The 21726-nt window shown below is 45.1% G+C and overlaps 1 protein-coding gene and 1 pseudogene across 1 annotated transcript; both read left to right on the top strand.

The window, feature by feature from the left end:
* Positions 1-551: 551 nt before the first annotated feature.
* LOC105863453 (costars family protein ABRACL pseudogene) lies at positions 552-5768 on the top strand (annotated as a pseudogene).
* Positions 5769-8082: 2314 nt separating this feature from the next.
* Positions 8083-21319, top strand: LIN28A (lin-28 RNA binding posttranscriptional regulator A). Its single transcript, XM_012750446.2, has 4 exons — positions 8083-8113; positions 8573-8769; positions 19777-19961; positions 21049-21319. The coding sequence occupies exons 1-4, from the start codon at positions 8083-8085 to the stop codon at positions 21263-21265; spliced, it is 630 nt and encodes a 209-aa protein (XP_012605900.2). The 3' UTR covers positions 21266-21319.
* The last annotated feature ends 407 nt before the right edge of the window (positions 21320-21726 follow it).

Here is a 21726-nt window from a genome sequence, read left to right on the forward strand (position 1 = left end):
AAAAGCAGTGTAAGAAAGGAATTTTTCCTTTAGTCCCAGCTATTCAGGAGGCTAAGGTGGGAGGATTGCTTGAGCCCAGGAGTTTGAGTCCAGCTTAGGCAACATAGCAATACCTTGTCACCAAAAAAAGAAAGAAAGAAAAGAAATTTTAACCTAGTGTTCTACTTGGCAATGGAGTGAACATTTCCATAATCATGACAATATAAACACTGGCTAGCAATTTAGTTGAAAATGATGATTTTACTATACTGAGAGGAAGGTGACAGAGGAGGTGGCCCCTGAAAGAGAGGTAAGTCCTCACTACCATAGCAGAAGATCAATAGATCAGATCTAAAATCAATATATCAAGGAATAGACATACATGCATATTATTTAGGGAAATGGAAATATCCTCCAGAAGAAATGGCACAAAGAGTGGTTGTCTCAAGGGAGTAGCGAGGGTAGAGTGGCTAGTGGCCAGAATTATTGAATGATTCTTTCAATATTGATTGATTTTTTTAACCATATGCATTAATTACTTTAACTACAGTATTTTTTTAAGTAAAGAAGAAGAGGAATATCAGAGTGAGCAAGACCTGGGATCTACCCCTGTGATCTATGAATTGGTACAAGTTACTCAACACCAGTAAGTCTCAGTTTCCTCTCCAGCAAAATGCGGATCTTATTAGGATGGTTGAGGACTGAAAGAGAAAATATACACAAAACACCAGGCACCATGCCTGGTGTTCAATCAGCACACAATAAACAGTAACTGGAGAGTCAGAGGAGAGTAGGTGAAAGGCCTAGACTGAGGTAGTGTTGGGAAATGACAGCATTTGGTTAGACATCCTGCCTTCTGCCTCTGTGGTACATGACAACCACTGGATACAAACAAATGGACACCAGGTGAATGACAGCTGGATGGATTGTGATGCACAAACCAGACTAGAGTCGCGGTGAGGATCACTGAGAGGATCAGTGGCCATGAGGGACATTGCAGTTGGGTATGGTGAGCTTCCCTGCGAACGGACACCTGGAGAGCTGCAGTCACAGGACAGCAGGCTATAGCAGGCTCATCATTTTCTCTTCCTGCCTATACCTTGTGGGGGATGTGTCAGAAGGAAAAGATTTAGAGGCTGTCAGGGTGAGGGTCGGAGGTCAGCTGGGGTCAGGAAGTCTATTTCACTGAGGTCACTCTGGTCTCCTTTCAATCTAATGAAGCCATTATTGGTGAAAGCAAGTGCCTGGCATCTTGCTCTGTGAAGCAGGGCCGGCATGGGGAGCAGGCTGAAAGAAGGAAGGGACTCCCTCGGCTCATCCTCCTGCCAATTCAACAGGCCCAAGAGGTGAGAGACACAGAATCATGCTGGATACAGGAAGCCCTAGTCCCTAGAATGGGATGAGGATGACAGCATGGGTCCAAAGCAGATTGTTTCTCCGTGAATTAGGAAAGAGATCTCCCGCATCCTCACACACACACACATCATATCACTTTAGAATGTCACAGCTGAAAAAAACATTTGTCTAACAACTAATACAATTCTCTCATTTTACGCTTAAAGGGTAAAACTGGGTACTTTGCTTGAGATCACAGAGCAAATTAACAGGCTGGAACTATATATAAGATACATTTGACTTAATTTTTTATTGTCTCTCTCTCTCCTCTAGAATATAAGCTCTATGAGGCAGGAATTTTATCAGTATTGTTCACCAATATATCTCTAGTGCTTCAAACAGTCCTGCCTAATATATATAGATGTTCAATAAATATTTGTCAGATGTGTGAGTGAATGAATAAACAGAAGCACTGCACACAGCATATTCCCTTCCTGATGAATCATACAGCATATTAACACACTTTAAAAATCCCTGCATAGGAAACATAGTTAACATATCATTTTACAAATGACTTCACTATAAAAACATTTTTAAAAATCGCAATACATATTAATTATCCCATGACACTATCCTGGGGGACACATTGTGGGAAATACTTTTCTCAAATACATACCATCATTGGCATTACAGATGTGCAGGATTTTATACCTGTAACACCATCCTGGACTCCACCACAGAGACTCAAAATACAGCAGAAATGGGAGCTGGGTTTGGCTGATTACCCAGGAAAAGGCTTTCTTTGGCTCTGGCCAACTCTTTGATGTAGAAAGCCAAGGAGTTATGGGAAGGTTGATCAATAGAAATGACAGGCTAGAATGGCCTAGGGACAAGAAATCACAAGTTTGGGTCCTATATTAATTACATTGAATATACAGTCTCCCTCCACAGCCTTTTTGCCTGCCTATATCTTTTTCCTCATTGGTAAAATAGTGACAGGACCAGTCATGATAACAACATTCTAGAACTGGGGGAGTAATGTGGGTTTTGGAGTCAAACAGGTGTGTGTTCAAATCTGCCTCTGCCATGTATTAGCTGAACAATATTAGGCAAGCTATATTGATTCATTAAAGTTCAGTTTCCTCTCCCGTGAAGTGGGAGTTTAATCCCTATTCTTCAGGGTTATTGACAGGCTCGAATGAAATAAGAAAAGAGCTTGTATTCTTGATAAATAATGCTGTTATTATTGTCTACCAGAATAGAATGTAAGCTCCACGAATATAAGAATTTTTGTTTGTATTCCTCACTGATGTATCCCAAACCCTTAGAAAAATGTCTGTCACAAAGGAGGTTCTCAAAAAATATTTAGTAATTGTTGAATGAATTGTCATTTAATATTATTACTAAGACCTCTTCCAGCTATTAAACTTTTTTTTTTGAGACAGAGTCTCACTTTGTTGCCCAGGCTAGAGTGAGTGCCGTGGCGTCAGCCTAGCTCACAGCAACCTCAAACTCCTGGGCTCAAGTGATCCTACTGCGTCAGCCTCCCAAGTAGCTGGGACTACAGGCATGTGCCACCATGCCCGGCTAATTTTTTCTATATATATTAGTTGGCCAATTAATTTCTTTCTGTTTATAGTAGAGACAGGGTCTCGCTCTTGCTCAGGCTGGTTTCGAACTCCTGACCTAGAGTAATCCGCCCGTCTCGGCCTCCCAGAGTGCTAGGATTACAGGCGTGAGCCACTGCGCCCAGCCCAGCTATTAAACTTTTATGAAGTTCCTGCACAAAAGGAACTTAGCAAAATACCATAAAGGGAAGATGTTTTTTTTTTTTTTTTTTTTTTTTTTTTTTTTTGAGACAGAGTCTCGCTTTGTTGCCTCAAACTCCTGGCTCAAGCAATCCTGCTGCCTCAGCCTCCCAAGTAGCTGGGACTACAGGCATGCGCCACCATGCCCGGCTAATTTTTTGTATATATATTAGTTGGCCAATTAATTTCTTTCTATTTATAGTAGAGACGGGGTCTCACTCTTGCTCAGGCTGGTTTCGAACTCCTGACCTCGAGCAATCCGCCCGCCTCAGCCTCCCAGAGAGCTAGGATTACAGGCGTGAGCCACCGCGCCCGGCCTTAGGGAAGATGTTTTTCATGTTGATACTAGACATCCTTGTCTTGTCTAAAGAACCTCATTTCCCCCCTTTTACTTAGATATTATTATTCTCAGAAACCAGTACATAAGGAACTTATAATACTTAGCTATATTTCAGGTATTGTCTTCCTTACTAAGCTATAACTTCTTGGAAGAGAATGTTTCTTCTTTCATTTTTTTGTATATCATCATACTACTTAATGTATATTATTTATCTGATTCCTCCACTAAACTCGTGAACTTGCACAAAAATTGGATCATAGTAGGTACCTAATAAGTTTTCACTGAGATGAGGACCCAAGAGAGGAAGAAGGCTTGGTCAGGAGTCCCCATCTCACACATGGAAAAACCCATTGAGGATGAGGAATCAATTATGTTGTGAGCCATGTTCCCTTCCTAAAGTATCCCCCCACATAAGCAACTTAATGAGGACCTAAACCCCTCTTGAGTTCTTCTGGGAATAGACTTGAAAGAGGCAGCCTAGGAGAATAAGTATTATGACTATTTTATAATGTTCATCATTTCAATTAAATCCTATTCAGAAAACTTTCTTGGGTGGCTTCTCTGGGCCCTGGGTACTGAGAAAGATGTGGGAGAAGATGCAGAAGTAAAAATCACATGAAGGTCGCTATGCCGATCGGGTGTCCGCACTAAATTCGGCATCAATATGGTGACCTCCCGGGAGCTGGGGACCACCAGGTTGCCTAACTGGGAGGGGTGAACCGGCCCAGATTGGAAACGGAGCAGGTCAAAACTCCTGTGCTGATCAGTAGTGTGATCGCGCCCGTGAATAGCCACTGAACTCCAGCCTGGGCAGCATAGCAAGACCCCATCTCAAAAAAAAAAAAAGATGGGCAAGATTGTGGACATGAAGGTGCCATTTCTCAGGGAGCAAATGATCCAGCAGGTTCTAGATTATAGAGACAAGCATGTGCACAATAGCTATACTAATAGTAATAATTTACATTATTAAGAACTAACTATATGTCAGGCACTATTTTATACTTGATCTTAGCCAAAAGACTGAGAAGTGATATGTCAGGCATATTTTATTTATTTATTTTTTTTCAGGCATATTTTAAAAGGCTTATCTATTAATACATTATCTAACATCATTCTCACAATATCTCTGAGTGTTAAGCATTCTCATTATTGCCACTGGACAGAGGAGGAAACTGAGGCAAAAGAGGTTAAGGAAGTTGCCCCAGGTCACAGAGCTGTAAATGTTAATAGTAGAGCTGACATTTAACATGGGTAATCTGACTCCAACGCCTATGCACCTATGAAAAGAAGTGCTAGTAATTAAGAAAATAATATGAAAACAGAGATTAGTCTCTATTCTATTCTGGTATTCTTTGACTCAAAAAAATTATATCCTCTTTCCTCACCCTCTACAGCCATATGAGTAGGTCTGTTCATTTTTCTGAAGGCGAGCTTGAGTTACGCACACTGCTCTCACGGAATCATGTATTAATACTATTGGAAATGCTCTCTCTTTAGTGTTCAAAAAGTCTCTTCGTGGATCTTTCTCCGTGCTTCAGCCACTTCCTTCCTCAGCCTCTTCCTCCCTGGTGCATTGAAGAAGGTACCCGGGTCCGGACCAAGGCGGCACCCCGTTCTTCACAGGAGAAGAAACCGAGGCCGAGAGGTAGCAATGAATGTGGATCATGAAGTTAACCTCTTAGTGGAGGAAATTCATCGTTTGGGTTCAAAAAATGCTGATGGAAAGTTAAGTGTGAAATTTGGGGTCCTCTTCCGAGATGACAAATGTGCCAACCTCTTTGAAGCATTGGTAGGAACTCTCAAAGCTGCAAAATGAAGGAAGATTGTTACGTACCCGGGAGAGCTACTTTTGCAAGGTGTTCATGATGATGTTGACATTATATTGCTTCAGGATTAATGTAGTTTGCATATTTATGAATTGCTATTTTTTGTTTCTGGTAAACTGGAATATAAGTCAAACAACAAATGTTTGAACCTACTTAATGTATTTTTATAGAACTTTGTAAACGAAAGGAGACTCGTATTTTAGAAGTCTGTCCTTTTTTATATCTTGAAAGAAATTTATGTATTACACTGTAATATAAACAAGTCCTGTTATTTTTCTTAGGAATCTGGTTGGAAAATGTAGCCAATGAGGCTTTTTTTTTTTTGGTGGGGATAAGGGAGTATTTGTTTCATAAATCATTCTTAGACAATTTCTACAGATATTTGACATTCTGTGAAAGCAAGGAGCAAACTGAAGACCAACTGCCATGAGATATATCATAATGTTTATGTAATAAAGACATGAAACTGTCAAAAAAAAAAAAAAAGTCTCTTCGTTTGTCTCAAGCGTGTCAGTATTACCGGACTGGGGGGTTGAGGAGAATCAGGTTTTCTGGGAAGGACTTGGAGGTGGGAACTCCAAGGCATTGTCAAAGCTGTGAGCGGGCAGCCAAGAGTGCGTGGCTTAATTCAGCACCGCGGACAGAGCTGCTGACGCCCTCAGGACCCTGGACAGAGACACTGGTTGAGTATGCGGCGGGAACCGAACGTCGCTAGAGAACCGACCAAGCGAAGCGGGCACGCTCAACTTCCTCTTCCCTCTCTTTTCTTCAGACAGACCTCAGCCACCTGCTCCTGAATCTTTGGACAGAGGTACAGGGAGTGAATATATTTTAAGGGCGCTACTAATGGGGGAGATAAGACTCTTAGACGGAGAGAATTATGTAAATAAAAATGGCTTTGGCTGACGTACTTGGAGAGTTATTGAAAGATTTAAATTAGAGTACTCACTTGGGAATGGGCCACTGCTAATAATATTTGTTAACGATATGTATTTTTTAGGCTGAGTAGCAAAGGGTCACAGTTGTCCTTTTTATTCCCCAAAGTCCTATCTCCTGTTCCTTACACTTAAGCTTTAGTCTCTTGGAGAGCACTCCATAGGAAAGAAAGGGAGATAATTTATCCTGTCTCTTGCTCTCCTCCCCGTCTTTCCCCTCACTAACCATACTCATCTCTTTCTCTAAAATACACTCGTGCCCGCGCACGCGCGCATACCCACATATGCACACACACACATACACAGGGCTGCAGCGTGAGAAGCTCGAGAGGTTCCGCACACTTGATGAAGAAGACTGAACTCAGAGCAAGCGGATGCCCCGAAAGCAGGCTCTGTCCCTTTAAATGGGTTGTAGCGGTGGGGGAGGGGAACTGGCCGGAGCTGGCATTGTCCAGTTTGAACTGAGCACCGGAAGTGAAGGGGCAGGGCCAGGGCCGTGCACTGAGCCCCGGGCCATTGTCCATCTCCGACCAGGGCAGTAGCCACCCCCCTGGACAGCCCTCTTTATCTCCTAGAAGGGGCGGCTACCTCTTCAAATGAAGAGACCCCCTAGTCCAGTTCCTGCACCAACCCCGCTAGGAGGAGAGGAGCGCATTTTGGGTTGGCGACTCCCAAACGAGGAGGGTCTGAGAATCAAACAGTGTTGGGAGTCCAGGAGGAAGTGCCTCTACCACCAGCCCACCCGCGCCCTGTCGCCGCGGGGATGGGCACGGAGTGGGGGTAGGGTGAGAAGGCAGCTGACAGAGAAACACACAAGACTTTAGGTTCTTCCTGCTGTCCCAGGGAGCTCTACCTGGGGCCAACTCTAGACACAGATTTGGAAGGAAAGAAAGAAGGAAAGGTTCTTTACACAATCAATTAAGAGCTCTTTCTCTCTTCTCATTGGGTGAGATCTAGAAAAACTCTTAGTCTAAAACTCTGGGAGGAAGAGACATTCTGTTGTAGTGAGAGGCAGACAGACCTTGAGAGGCAGCGCCCGGGTCAGGACCGATCAGCCCTGCTGGGTCTCTGGCCTCTCCCCTGCTCCCCCATCCAGGCTTCCTGGTGTCCAGAACTCCAGGTCTATCTAAGCACACGGGGGTGGGGGGTGAGAGCGGGTCAGCGCCAAGCAGCCGGGTCAGCTCAGTGGCCTGAGGGGGAAGGGAGGGGGAGGGGCCCTCAAGGGCTGGAGGAGGGGGAGGGCTCATCCATTTCTCCCTTGACAGGTGGTTTGTGTTTCTGATTGGCCAGCGCCGCCAGGCTCACACCTCCCTCCCCCAACTCTCTGGAATGTATAATTATCTGCGCGGGGGGTGGGGGTGGTGTGTGAGTGTGTGTGGGAGCAGTCACGTGGTTTTAAAACTACCCCCCCATTTCCCCCACCTGTATCTGCTTTGGGGACCCCTACTGAGTGCTTGAAGTACAGGATCCCAAATTCGGGGCTCCCCGACTTCTAGGGCAGACGGCCTTCATCTCCAGATGTGTGTGTGGGGAGGGGGTGTCAAACCTCCAGGTTCTGAGAAGGGACACCCCAGAGGTGTCAGAGACAGGAGCGGTGGGGGAGGGCCCGAGCTGGAGCCTGAGGGGAAGGGAGGGGAGAGAAGAGAGGGGAGGGGAAGGGGCTGCCCGCGGGGGGTTGGGTCATTGTCTTTTAGAATTTGGGAGCCTTTGAAAAGCCGTGGGCCCTCCCACCGCTATTGTGCGGGGGAAGATGTAGCAGCCTCTTCTCCGAACCACCCCTTTGCCTCCGGACTTCTCTGGGGCCAGCAGCCGCCTGAGCAGGGGCCAGGGGCCAGGGGCCGCGGGCTCAGCCGACGACCATGGGCTCCGTGTCCAACCAGCAGTTTGCAGGTTCGAGCTCGGGAGTTAGCAGGGACACCTTAGGATGCAGGGGCGGCCAGGAGGTACATAGAAGGGAGACAGGGAAGTGACTCCTGGGCTGCCCAAAGGACACCGAGTCAGTACGGCCTCCTGCTTCCTGGGGTCACCTCTGGAGCGAGGAACCCTGGTGTCCCAGTGGCGTGCACGCCGAGGCTACGAGGGCGGAGGTAGCGAAGAGGAGGGGCCTGTCGGGCAGTGTGTCCCCGGGAAATGTGTTGCGGCAAGAGGAGCAAAACTTTCGGGGCACCACTGGCCTAGGTGTAAGGGTGGGGAGCGCGGGAGGCGACCGAGACAGGCTTCTTCTCGCCGGCCGCTTGGTAGCTGCCCCGTCCTGGGTGTCCACCCGTGGGCTGGACACTCGGTTCTCGCTGGGAGGGCTCTCCGATGCTGTGGCCCCCCAGCTGAGTGCCCAGTCCTCCGTATCTCCAGGTGGCTGCGCCAAGGCGGCGGAGGAGGCGCCCGAGGAGGCGCCGGAGGACGCGGCCCGGGCTGCGGACGAGCCGCAGTTGCTCCATGGTGCCGGCATCTGTAAGTGGTTCAACGTGCGCATGGGGTTCGGCTTCCTGTCCATGACCGCCCGCGCCGGGGTCGCCCTCGACCCCCCTGTGGACGTCTTTGTGCACCAGGTGAGACTGATTCCAGTAACTTTTCCGGGGAAAGTGCGTCTAGGAGCGCACATCCATGGGTGGGCAGCCGGGCTCGGCTGTTGAATTGAGGATTGGGGCCTTCATTGTGCGTCCCCGTCTTTGCCGTGGCACCCCAATTCTGAGTCCCCGTTACTTAGGGCAGAAATGGAAGGCAGCACCAATTATCATCACCCCCCGCCCCCTTCCGGGAACCCCTCCGGCTTACCACGTGTCTATTACCTCTTTCCCCTGGGAAGGGGGCAGGGGGCAGGGAGGTGACCCCATGTGGCAGAAACTAAGGTTGTATTGTGCTTGCCGGTGGGGGGAGGGTGAGCAGGCCGGCCAGGGAAGCACATGCCGGGCCTGAGCCGCCCCGAGCACCCAGCGCCTTTAACGTTTGAATGGAGCTCAGAGGGCGGGAGAGAGTGAGGGAAACTAGTTACCCGACCCAAGGGGCGGAAAGCTGAGAAGTCAGCCGCGTCCCCTTTTTAAGCAGACCTCACCCCGGTGGTCATCCAAAACTTAGGCCTTGGGGCCTGGATAGGTTTGGCAGATCCCTGAAGGATCCATTCCGGGGCCTGAAAGCCATCCAGAGGCCTCCTTACAGTTTAGGACAGGGGTCTTTGCTGTCCAGTTCCTGCCCCAAGGGAATCCTAAGGATCCCAGGCCTCATTTCCATTCTGGGCCAGGCTGGGAGGGAATGGGGTAGGTCACAATCCCAAGTTCTAAAGCAGGGCAGCACAGTGGGGGTTGAAATTCAGTGTCGCAGGGCAGGGGGTGGAGGAAGGCTGGCCTCTGGACCTATTCTCTTCAGTTTGGCATTTATGGCCCTAGACAGCCATTGATTGCTGTCCTAACATTCCTGGCCTCAAACAAGGAGCCAAAGGCTTCAGGTCTCCCTCCTCCCAAGCTTCCCCTTCCTGAATATCCTAGAGGCATTCCGGTGGTCCTGGGCCACCAGCTACCAATAAAGACCTTGGAAAGGAAGTTGCTTGCAGCCTGCATCCCTTTCACTAGTGGAGGTTTGAGGCTGGATTTGGAAAGCAGAAATTGCTAATCTCTGGCCCTGTAGGTTGACACCCGGGCCGGGCAGGGAGGGGTTACTTCTGGGAGGTTGGCTTTAGGAGGTGTGGGGGAGGGGAAAGGAGGATGTGGGGATTAAGGGTTGGAGCCTGAGGGATGGCATTCTGGGGGGGAGGGGTGGGGAAGGGAGATGCTGGGTGGACTGGTTGGAGGCGGCAAGGAAGTCTTCCGAGCTTAGCCTTCAGTTGAGGAAGTTGAGTGGGGTGAACAAGGGACACAGAGGATGCAGGGCGATGGGGACCTCCAGTTACTGTTGGGGCCTTGGGGTTACTGGGCTACTTTAACATCTGCCTAGAGGATGAGGACCTACAGTAGCAGGATGCTTAGCTACCCCCTTGCAACACCCTGTTTCACCCCCCTCCATTAGAAAGTTTCAGACTGATGGCTTGGCCCCCCCCTCATTTACATATGTGAATGATAACCCACAGGAAGTAATTGTGGGAGAAAGAAGGGAATTGGCCTCTTTAGATCTATTAAATCACTTTATTACAGGAACCAGCTTTGAATGGCCCTCCTCAGCGGGGTGGCAAACCTCCTCCACTCTCCCATTTATCTGATCACAAAGAGATTAAAATCTTTCCTGGCCTGGAGACTGGACAGCTTCCCCAACTTTGGGAGCCTGGAATAAAAGAGTCAGATTCATCATTTTCTCATCTCCCGTCCAAAGGCTGCCAAATAGCAAGGGGCTGAGGGGCATGTATCCTCTCATGTTCCGGGGTTCCCTGGTGGTATATCAAGGAAGGTTTTTCTGACCAAATGGGAATTTGGGCCTCAGCAGGCTCAGTATTAGGATCCAGAGCAAATGGGAAAATTACTGGGTGGTATAGAGGAGAGCAGGCTTGGGCAGTGGAACCCACTCTTTGCTGTTTCCGATGGATTAGCTGGGAGACACACTGGACTTTAGCGTCTAGGAATGTCCAGGGCCTTGCAGTTGAATAAGGTGGGAATTCCCTGAGCCTTTACCTAGTAGCTCTGTCTTTTTGATAGCACGTTGCTGGGGCTTGGGTTGGTCCTGGAACCTCCACCTTAGCAGTAAGACTAGTGATTCCAGCCCCTGCACTGGAGAAAGTTGAAATAACTCTCTGGAAATCTAATGGTAAAGGAATTTACTGGACTTGGAATAATTCCTAAGAATTGTTTTCTGGGGGAACAAAGTGTTCCTGAAGAAGAGAGTAAGAAATCTTTACCAAAACTTCCCAGTCTTTGGCTACCGGTGCACCGTGGGGTTGGGGTGGGCTGGTGAGAAGGGCATTTGTCCCAAAATAGCATCTGCCAAGGGGAGGGAGTGAGGGAGCCCCCTTCCAAGGTTGGCTTATTAGGGTCCCAACATCCTGTTAATGTTCTTAGGCTCCCTCCCAAATACTATATTATGCCTCCCAGGAGTAGATAGGTGGGAGAAAAAGTGCACCCTTAGCCAGAAAACAAAACAAAACAAAATTCAAAAAAACCCAAAACATAAAACAGACTTCTATAACAATAACCCTTTTACTTAGCCACAGGACTTTAGATCTAGAAATCTCTGCCTATCACTGGGGCTAGGGGAATTTAAAAATCATAATGGCAGATGGCAAGCCCTTAAGTCAGAATTTCTCAACCTTGGTACTATTGACATATTTTAGGTTATATAGCAACCTCCTAGAAGCCAGTTGCATCCCTCAGTTGTGACAACCAAAAATGTCTCCAGACATTTCTAAATGTCCCCTGGGAGGCAAAGTCACCCCTGCTTGAGAAACGTGGTTATTATATAGGGAAAACTGGAGCAAGAAAGAGCTAAACTGTCAACTATTTTCCTGAGATTCATTGACAATTCTAAAACCTCTATGGCCGTTTTAAGAGTTTTGGCTTAACTCATGTTTCCTGTGGCTCAATTTGGAAATAAGAAAAATTTCCTGCTTTCCTTATAGCTCCTCAGAACCCCCAGATATGTTTAAGTTGGCTTTCTGACTAAAATGCTATATTAGGAGGTTTGGAGGCAAAATAAAAGCCCAAATTTGACCAAGGAACCAAATTGAGTTAGGAGAAAAGAATTTGAAATACTGAGACAGAAACTGCTGGAACTGCCCTGAAGCCATGTGGCCCTGCTTTTTCTGAAAAGGATGAGTGAGGAGGGGGTGGCAACAGCAACAGCTACGGCAGGGTGTTGGGTAGGTCTGTTGGGTTTGGGGGCTGGGGATATATGGTGTCTTCTCCACCTGGTTTATAACATTGCACCTCTTGTTCCCCTCATGTCCAGTTATTGATGTACTTGTACACCCTCCTAACTAACCTTTGAAGGGAGGAGCTTGTTAAGTTTTCTTAGTTTTCCAGTAGGCACCTGGTAGGCAGAAATAATGAATGTGAAAAAGTAAGAGCATTTTGAGGACCTTGGTGAATCAGGAATACACTTAGCAGTTTGGGATCCATGTCTGCAGAATTCTTCATCCAGAGAAGACTAGAATTAGGGAGGAAGAGGTGTTAGCTGATGGCTGCTGCCTTTCTGGGATGGCTAGAATATGGCCTGGCACCATGAAAATTTGTGGAGTGAATGTCAACAGACCACAACTCTGAGCCCAGATAGGATCCTCTTGTTCTTAAGGAACTGGAAGCCACAAATAGGGTGGCCATTCATTAGTTATTTCATTTCCATCTTAGTAGGAAAGACAAATCACTTTGATTTTTCAGAAAGTTGGTAGAGAAGTATGAGGGTTAACTAGGGCATTGCCAAATCTTCTGGGGTCTTTCTAAGGACATATGCTTTCTAGACAATGTTTAAAGTGAAGGCTGTGCCACTATCCCAAACAAAGTTTCAAATATGGAAAGCTTCCTGCTCCACGAGTGGTTTTCAGTGACATTCACCAGTGCAATATGGTTTCTTGAACATTCCTGATCAAACAGTCACACTCCCCACCCTACTGGAATTCATGGTTTTTTTGGAGAAGCTGCCCTAGGTAAAACTACTGCTCCAGTCTTTCTGCAGGCATGAACAGCAGTTACTAGCCTAGTAGTCAATCTGGGAAGGACTTGGAGAAGGAGAAAACTTTCCAGAATAGTTTATAATTGGTACAGACTTATTTCACATGATCTCAGCTTCAAATAGGAAACCGAAGTCCAGGGAGAGAGTAATTGGCTTTTCTCAACAGTAAAGTACAAGAATTGGGTTTCTGGCCTAAAACCCTAGAAACCTCTCATTCTTATCCCTGATGGAATGCAGCTGGGTGGGGGTGGGGCAAAAGGAAAGCACGCAATCCTTGAAAGTCCATCTTGAAGATAGACAACAGCAAGATGACTGCTCTAAGGAGCTGCGGAGATAAATCTACCTGAACACTTGTGCTCACAGTTCGTAACCAGGGAGCTACTCTGTCGCTTCTGGTGCAGGCGCTTTTGGCTTGCCTATGTGTACAGGCTGAGGAGCGCCATCTGGTGGACAACTCCTGGCAGGCGCTATTGGGTCTGGCTGTGGCTGAGCCCAGGCGACTGGGGGGTTGGCCACCTACAGCCTTGAGTTCTGGACATCCTCTCCCCGCCCTCCTTGACACACATCATCCAATAAACTGCTTCTGGGAGAACCGGTTGGTTTCCTGACCTTTACCAAATCCTACCTCCAGGAATGGAGCTCACCACAGGACTGAGTCATTAAAATTACATTCACCTGCTTCCTTTTACTTTTTAAACGTGTCTACTGGAAAGTTTTTTAATTCTCTATGCACCTTGCATCATATTGGATGACAAGTCAGAGTCAAGTCAGTTGCAATCAGCCAGGCTCTTGCCTTTCATTGTGATTTTAATCAAAATAAATATTAACCCCTCAGCCTCCATGTCCTCCAGCTGTAGCACGGGGGTCATAAAACAGGGACTGCACAGGTTTGATATGAGGGTTAAATGAGTTACAACATGTAGAGTGCTTACAACACTGTTTAGCCTACAGTAAGCATCAGCTCCTAAGTTATTTCGGAGCGTAGAGAACTTAGATTATTCAACAAATGTTTGTGCACTGCCAGGAACTTGGAACTGAGGGTAGAGACATGCACGACATAATCGGGAGCAGAAGGGCCCTGGTGTTGCAGGAGAGCAGAGAACCTCAGCTTTGCCCCACAACCTGAGCAAGTCCCCTGAAATTCTGACTCTGTGGCCACTTGTGTAGAAAGGAGCAATGTGACTTAAATGAAGAGTGTTAAGAACTGGAGGGGCTTAAGAAAACTGGAGGGGATCTGATTACTCTTAAGTCTAATGCCCAAATTTTACAAAAGGTTTTTATAAAAGAACCAGAGCCTGTCTGATTTTCTTGGGGCAAGTTGTAAGTTCCTGCGTGATTTTTTAATTTTAACTCCACCTCATTTCCTAAGTGACCCTTAAAGTCCACTCTATCTCTAAGCCTAACAAAGACATAAGTTGATACTGGGATGGGGTACTTGATGTGGGGGAGTGAGAGTAGGCAATTAATTAGTAAGGTATTAAGAAAGGAGCAGAAGGCCTAAGTACCTGAGCTGGAGAGATTCTTTCCCTGCCATCAAAAAGGAAAGAAAAAGAAAGCTGCTTTCTGCAACTGTTTGCTGTTTGAGCACCATGTTCCCCAAGGCCCATGTAGGCTGCCCACCCTCCTGACATAAACAAATCATGAAAGGAAGATGGGTATCCTGTCTCCTCTTCCCCTTTAAAATAATTTATCTGAATAAATAATTGAGGATTGGACTGAAGACCCCTGAAGAGAAGGTCCATCCCTGAAGTATGGGGTGGGCAAGCCAGAGGGAAGGGATGGTGACTGCTGGAGGTGACTGGCAAACCCAGCAAGACTGGCTGGGAAATCGGGAAGGGAGGTGGTGGTTCTATATCTAGTTCTCTCACCGTGACCATAACCCCAGCATGGAAGAGAGGAAGGAAGAAACTGTTGGATGTAGGGGGAGGGAGAGGGGGCTGCAAGGGGGATCTGCAGCCTTGGAACTCCAGGAATCTGACCACCAGAACCAACCAGTGTCAACTCTTTGTTTCCTGGGGCTGGGCTCTATTGGGGGAGCTCAGGCCATGCCCCTCCCCCGCCAAGGCCTTTTCTTTTTGGAGGGGATGGGGAGAGGGGCGGGGCCCTGCTTTGTGTGTGGTTGGGGGTGGTACAAGAATTTCAGGCTCTTTTCAGATGCTGGCCCTGGGAGGCTGGCTCTGTGGGGCTGCACGCTGATTACCTATCTGATAAGAGAGGAATTCAAACTATGTGTTTTAGAAAGGGGTGGGGGAGGGGGGCCCCCAGCCACCCCTGGAGACCACCAGTTTAAACCTTGGCCAGCAGGTTAAGTCGAGGTGCCTGCAGGGTTTTTGTTTTTTGTTTTTTTTTTTTTACTCTTTAAAAGTCTTAAATAGATGTCAGCTCCTCCAATGGTGGAGTGACCTGAGAGGACTGGTCAATTTCATGTTGCACATGAAATTGCAATATTTATATTATCCATTTATATGATCCTCTTGTTCTTAAAATAAGCTTATGAAGTGCCCATGGAGGGATGTATTCCTCTCCAGTAAACTGGAGCTCAGAGGGGATATTTTTCTGAGTTTCTACAGCTGGTGAGTGATAAAACTCAAGTCTCTTGGCACTTGGTTCACACTGTTACCCCGCCCTGATCCAGTCTGAAGAGGTTGATAATTGCCACTTGCTGAGGATTTATGTGTGGCAGGTGAAGTGTTAACTACTTTTCATGCATTAAACCTCACAGCACCACCATAAAATTAGTATTTACTCCATTTTATAGATGATTAAAGAAGAGAGGGAACAGGCCCTCAAACTCAACCCTTGTTCTTAACCGCTTACCTGCTGAATTGCAGCTAGAATTGAGACTGTCCCAGCCTAAGAGTCAACATGACAAAGGGTTGAAGCTAGAATTGCCTGGGTCAACAAGGTTCTTGGTCTGGCTCCTCCTCTGCCTCTCAACTCACTGACTTCTCCCGCTTCTTGTTTCAGCTCAATAAGACACAAGTCAAATCTTACTTTAAATTCAGGGTGGTTACTGTCCAACTGGCAGTAGGAAAATTCCTTTCGCCTTGGTAGTGTGGGTGTTTTATTTTTTAAGAGACAGAAGAATCTCACTGTGTTGCCCAGGCTGGATTCAAACTCCTGGACTCAAGTGATCCTCCCGCCTTAGCCTCCCAAGTAGTTGGAATTACAGGCATGACCCAGCCTATAGTGTTTTTATTTCCTGCTTTAATGATCTGCCCTTTCCCCCAAAACAAGTTGGGGCACACTGGGGGAGGGGCGTGGGGCGATCACATCCCTGCATGTTCCTGTGGACATAAAAACAAGAGAAAGGACCCTATTTCTATGATAGGACAGCTATAGATAATAATAGCACATCAAGTATTCACTGAACACTTGATCTTTCCATCCCCACATAATCTTCATTAGACCCTGTTAGGTTGATAGGTACTGTTTTCCCATTCTCTGAAGGATCTGAGCCCCAGAGGTGGGTGGCTGACCAAGACCACACAGCCAGTAATTTGTAGAAGCCATTTTCATGAACCAGGATATGTCTAGCTCCAGAGCCTGTGTGCTTAACCAGTTACCTAAATTGGAAGTTTTGTCTTTTGTAATACCATTTTAACTAAGACAAAAATTAAAATGATTGAGGAATTTGCAGATCCTATCTTGCTAAAGAGAATGTTTGATCTAAGTCCCAGTTTGGATATTAATTTGCCCTTCAAGCCCCAGGATAAAATACTAATGCTTCTGATTCATGTTCTCTTGGGCCAGGGTTAGGTAGGTGCACAGTGATACCTTTTACTTATCTGAACACCATTTTCTATGTTGACTACTCCTTGTTGACATATTAGACATACTCTTTGGTGTTTTATAGTGTTCATCACTATAATGTGATGAAGCTATAATGAAGTCTATTCTGGGTAGGGTCTGAGAGATGCTGTCACCTCTGACATGTTGGTAGTGCAGTAAGTGGCATTGTAGAATGATCTTGGAGCTTTAAATTGGGACTATGGATTCTTCCAATACTGGTTTTGCTACTCAAGGAGCTGTATAAATAACTCCTTTTTTGAAGGCTGCCAAATTCTTTGTTAACTGCTTTATAAGTTTCAATGATTTTTAAATTTGGTACAAACATGCAGTGTTTTAATAGGATTATCCATACATATAGTTTTAAATCTTGTTTTTTTTTCCCTCAACAATATCGTCTGGTTATCTTTCTAAGTTGAATGATTTAAAATCTACCTCTGGCCGGGCGCGGTGGCTCACGCCTGTAATCCTAGCTCTTGGGAGGCCGAGGCGGGCGGATTGCTCAAGGTCAGGAGTTCAAAACCAGCCTGAGCAAGAGCGAGACCCCGTCTCTACTATAAATAGAAAGAAACTAATTGGCCAACTGATAGATATATAAAAAAAATTAGCCGGGCATGGTGGCGCATGCCTGTAGTCCCAGCTACTCGGGAGGCTGAGACAGAAGGATCGCTCGAGCCCAGGAGTTTGAGGTTGCTGTGAGCTAGGCTGACGCCATGGCACTCACTCTAGCCTGGGCAACAAAGCGAGACTCTGTCTCAAAAAAAAAAATAAAATAAAAAAATAAAATCTACCTCCTTGTTCACTAATTCATCCACAAATATGCTAGGCATTAATTTCATTATCAAAATGTAGCAGTGAATAAACCAGAGACTTTACGTTTTTAATGGCTGCATGATATTCATCGTTATGGATGTATCATTTAATTTAACCTTTGCTCTCCAAATAAACTAGTAAATTATTTCCAGTTTTTTTAAACCAATAATGAGTATAAATATATGCGTCATGCTAAGTCTTCCTACAAATTAGCTACTTATGTTCTGTTATATAATTCTTCTTAATGATTTGTAGTAGCTTTTATAGTTTTATCAGTGTGACTATCTTTTGACTTTTTATAGTTTTTTCGACATTTAGATATTTAATTCCTCTGAAGTGTATTTGCATATGTATAACAAAGTGCAGGAATCTGGTTTCATTTCCAAGTGGATAATTTCCTCAGCAGCATTTATTGAAGTGTTTTCCTCACCTTTTAATTTCTCCTTATATTCCTGGATCGATTAGTGACTTTGCATTTTATTCCCCTGATCTATTTACTTGGCTTATACTGTCTTTATCCTTCAACTTTCATTAGCATTAATTTGATATAATTCACATTTAGTCAAAGTTTGGCATGAATAGTATAGAAACCTCCCACGTAACCTTTACCCATATTTATCTGTTCTTAACATTTTGTCCCATTTGCTTTCTTGTTCTATCTCTGTACAGATAGTTTCAATGTTTTTTCTTCTTAACCATAGTTGTAAGCATTAAACACCTTTATCCATAAATATTTCAGTGTGTATTTCCGAAGAACATTGTCTTATATAATTTTAGTATAATGAGCATAATCAAAAAAATTAGCATTGATACCTTTATCTATATTCTATATGCAAATTTTATCAATTTTCACATTTTTCTTTTCCTGTTCCAGGATCCAGTCCAGAATCTTGCATTGCATTTAACTGTTCAGTTCTTCAGGCTTTGTCTTTCTATGACCTCGGCTTTTTGAAGTTCTGTTTTATAGAATGTCCCTCAGTTTGGGTTTATCTGATGTTCCCTCAAGGTTAGCTTCAAGGCGGGCATTTTTAAAGACATACATTCTTAGTGCAGCATATCAAGAGATATGTATGTTCCATTACAGGTAATGCTAAACTTGAAGAACTCAGCTAGGGTGTTATCTGCCAGTTCTCTCTATTATAAACTTGCTGTTTTTCCCTTTGTAATTGAGAAACTGCTGATTATATCTTATTGACATTAATTGCAATATCTGGTACTCTTGGCAATTTATGTTTCCCTATGAAATTTATTTATTTATTTATTTGAGATGGGATCTTGCTATGTTGCCCAGGCTGGTCTCAAGTGATCCTGGGTTCGAGTGATCTTCCTGCCTCAGCCTCCAAAAGCACTGGATGATGGATGTGAGCCTTCTATAACCTTTAGAATCACTAAATCTTCCAATCTAAGATAATGTGTGTGGTATTTTCATTTTTTTTAGGTCCTATTTTATATCATTTAATACAATTTCCATTTTCCCCCATATAGGCTTTCTACCTTGTTAAATTTATTCCAAGTTTTTTAAAATGAGTTTTGCTACCATTATGATTATTCCTTAAATTGTTTGACATCTTCAGGCTTTTAAGTAAGGTATACAATATGACTTTGATATAAAAATACTGTCTAATTTTGTATTTTTTCCAGTATTCTACTTATTTGGTCCTTTTTGGGGGGAGGGGACAGAGTCTCACTCTTGCCATGGCGTCAGCCTAGCTCACAGCAACCTCAAGCTCCTGGGCTCAATCGATCCTCCTGACTCAGTCCCCCGAGTAGCTGGGACTACAGGCATGCGCCACCATGCCTGGCTAATTTTTTTCTCTCTATATTTTTAGTTGGCCAATTAATTTCTTTCTATTTATAGTAGAGATGGGGTCTCACTCTTGCTCAGGCTGGTCTCGAACTCCTGACCTCGAGCAATCCTCCTGCCTTGGCCTCCCAGAGTACTAGGATTACAGTTATGAGTCACTTCACCTGGACTGGTCTTTTGATGATATAAAAACTGAGTCATTATATGAAAACATAATGGTTAAGCACTTTATGGTGTTGTTGTCCTTTATATTTTGCAATTTCATATTTGATTTATTACAAATGGTTATATTTAGAAATGTTCCTTCTGTTCTATTTTATTTGAAACTTTAAACCTGACTAGCTGCAAAAAATGTTATGGCATTTGCTTATACAATCATAATCTGTTAATGTAATATAGATTTTTTTTTGTTCTTCATTATGGTGACCAAGTCACTGATAAAATGGGAATGCTACCACATTTGCCCTTCCTGCCTTACAGGAATTAGGTGTGTGCTTTCTTGTTAATTGGTTTTGGTGTACAAATGGAAACTAATGTTGAAATTGACCACAATTCCTTTCACCAGAGTAAGCTGCACATGGAAGGCTTCCGGAGCCTGAAGGAGGGTGAGGCAGTTGAGTTCACCTTTAAGAAATCTGCCAAGGGCCTGGAATCTATCCGAGTCACTGGACCTGGTGGGGTGTTCTGTATCGGGAGTGAGAGGCGGCCAAAGGGGAAGAACATGCAGAAGCGCAGATCAAAAGGAGACAGGTATGGATTGGAAGGCAACTTCTGTAGGTTGCTAGAGATGTGCTGAGGACAGGGAGAGCCCTCCCAGTCTTGCCATTTTGTTAAGTCAGGTTGACAAAAGTAAAGTGAAGCCTGTGATTCCTGACAACCTCTAGATGGTTGAGGTGCCAGCCACAGGGCAAGGGCAATGTGTACAGAAAGCACTGGGGATGACTTAGCTCTCTTCTAATTGGGACAAGTCATTTTGCTCTGTGAGCTGTAGTCTATTGTTTGAGGTTAGTGACACTAAGGAGACCTTGGATATGTAAGTGATGAGACAAGATGGTATATCTAATCTGTTGCCTCTCTACCAGGTCTCCAAATGGCTGATACTCTTGGCAATATCTGGTACTCTTGGCAACTTATGTTTTCCTATGAAATTTATTTATTTATTTATTTGAGATGGGATCTTGCTATGTTGCCCAGGCTGGTCTCATGTGATCCTGGGTTCAAGTGATCTTTCTGCCTCAGCCTCCAAAAGCACTGGATGATGGATGTGAGCCACCATGCCTGGCCCCCTATAACCTTTAGAATCACTAAATCTTCCAATCTAAGATGATGGTGTGATATTTTCATTTTTTTTCAGGTCCTATTTTATATCATTTAATATAATTTCCATTTCCCCCATATAGGCTTTTTACTTCTTTAAATTTATTCCAAGTTTTTTTAAAATGAGTTTCCTTAATCTTGCTATTAGGCTTAAACCCCCTTAGCTCTGAGCAGATAATATAATTTGGCTTCTTTAATTTCTTTTTTATTATGGGTATAGTATTAATAGAATCTCACCTGTCCCCTAAGTTGAACTTCCCACTTGGGGTCAATGACTTCTATTCTTGGTATCTTAATCTTTTCAAGTTGACATGAATCTGAAGAGATCATCTGGACAATTAGATTTGGAAAGTATTTAGAGATCAGCTAGTTAAGTGGGGATTCTGGTCTCCAGGAAGGGAAATGAGTTTGGTAACATATCTGGACCAGAGCCCAGGTAGCCCAGGTGTCCTCACTCAAGGGAGGCATATGACCTCTTCCTGCTCCTTTCTCTCACCTTTACCATCTTGCTTTGTACTAGGTGCTACAACTGTGGAGGTCTAGACCATCATGCTAAGGAATGCAAGCTGCCACCCCAGCCCAAGAAGTGCCACTTCTGCCAGAGCATCAGCCACATGGTAGCCTCGTGTCCACTGAAGGCCCAGCAGGCCCCTAGCGCACAGGGAAAGCCAGCCTACTTTCGGGAGGAAGAAGAAGAGATCCACAGCCCTGCCCTGCTCCCAGAGGCCCAGAATTGAGCCATAGTGGGTGGGGGCTATTCTTTTGCTATCAGGAAGTTTCAATGAGCAGCAGAGTGGAGAAAGTGGGGATAGGGTGGGTTGGGGGTGGTTGGCACTGCCATGTATCTCAGGCCGGGTTCATGGCATCACCCCTTCTTCCTTCTTGGTGGGGGGAAAGGGTGAGGCAAAGGAACCCTACCCATGCTCTATCCAAATGCAAGGGAGGACTTTATGGGGAAATCACCCTAGAACCTGAATGCTTTATCTGAGACTCCATCCCCAAATCTCTAGCTTTTGAAAGTGGCCTGGATAGGAAGTTGTTTTCCTTTTAAAGAAGGATATGTAATAATATAATGCCCATGCCAGAGTGAAACGATTAAGTACAAGACCGGACTAATGGACCCCACCCATAAGCCACTACATTCTGTGGGAGGGAATCTCAGGAGTAAGGCAGGGTTTTTTCCATATCTTGTATTCTT

The sequence above is a fragment of the Microcebus murinus genome, chromosome 2 (genome assembly GCF_040939455.1).
Source record: "Microcebus murinus isolate Inina chromosome 2, M.murinus_Inina_mat1.0, whole genome shotgun sequence".
In the NCBI taxonomy this organism is placed as follows: Eukaryota; Metazoa; Chordata; class Mammalia; order Primates; family Cheirogaleidae; genus Microcebus; species Microcebus murinus.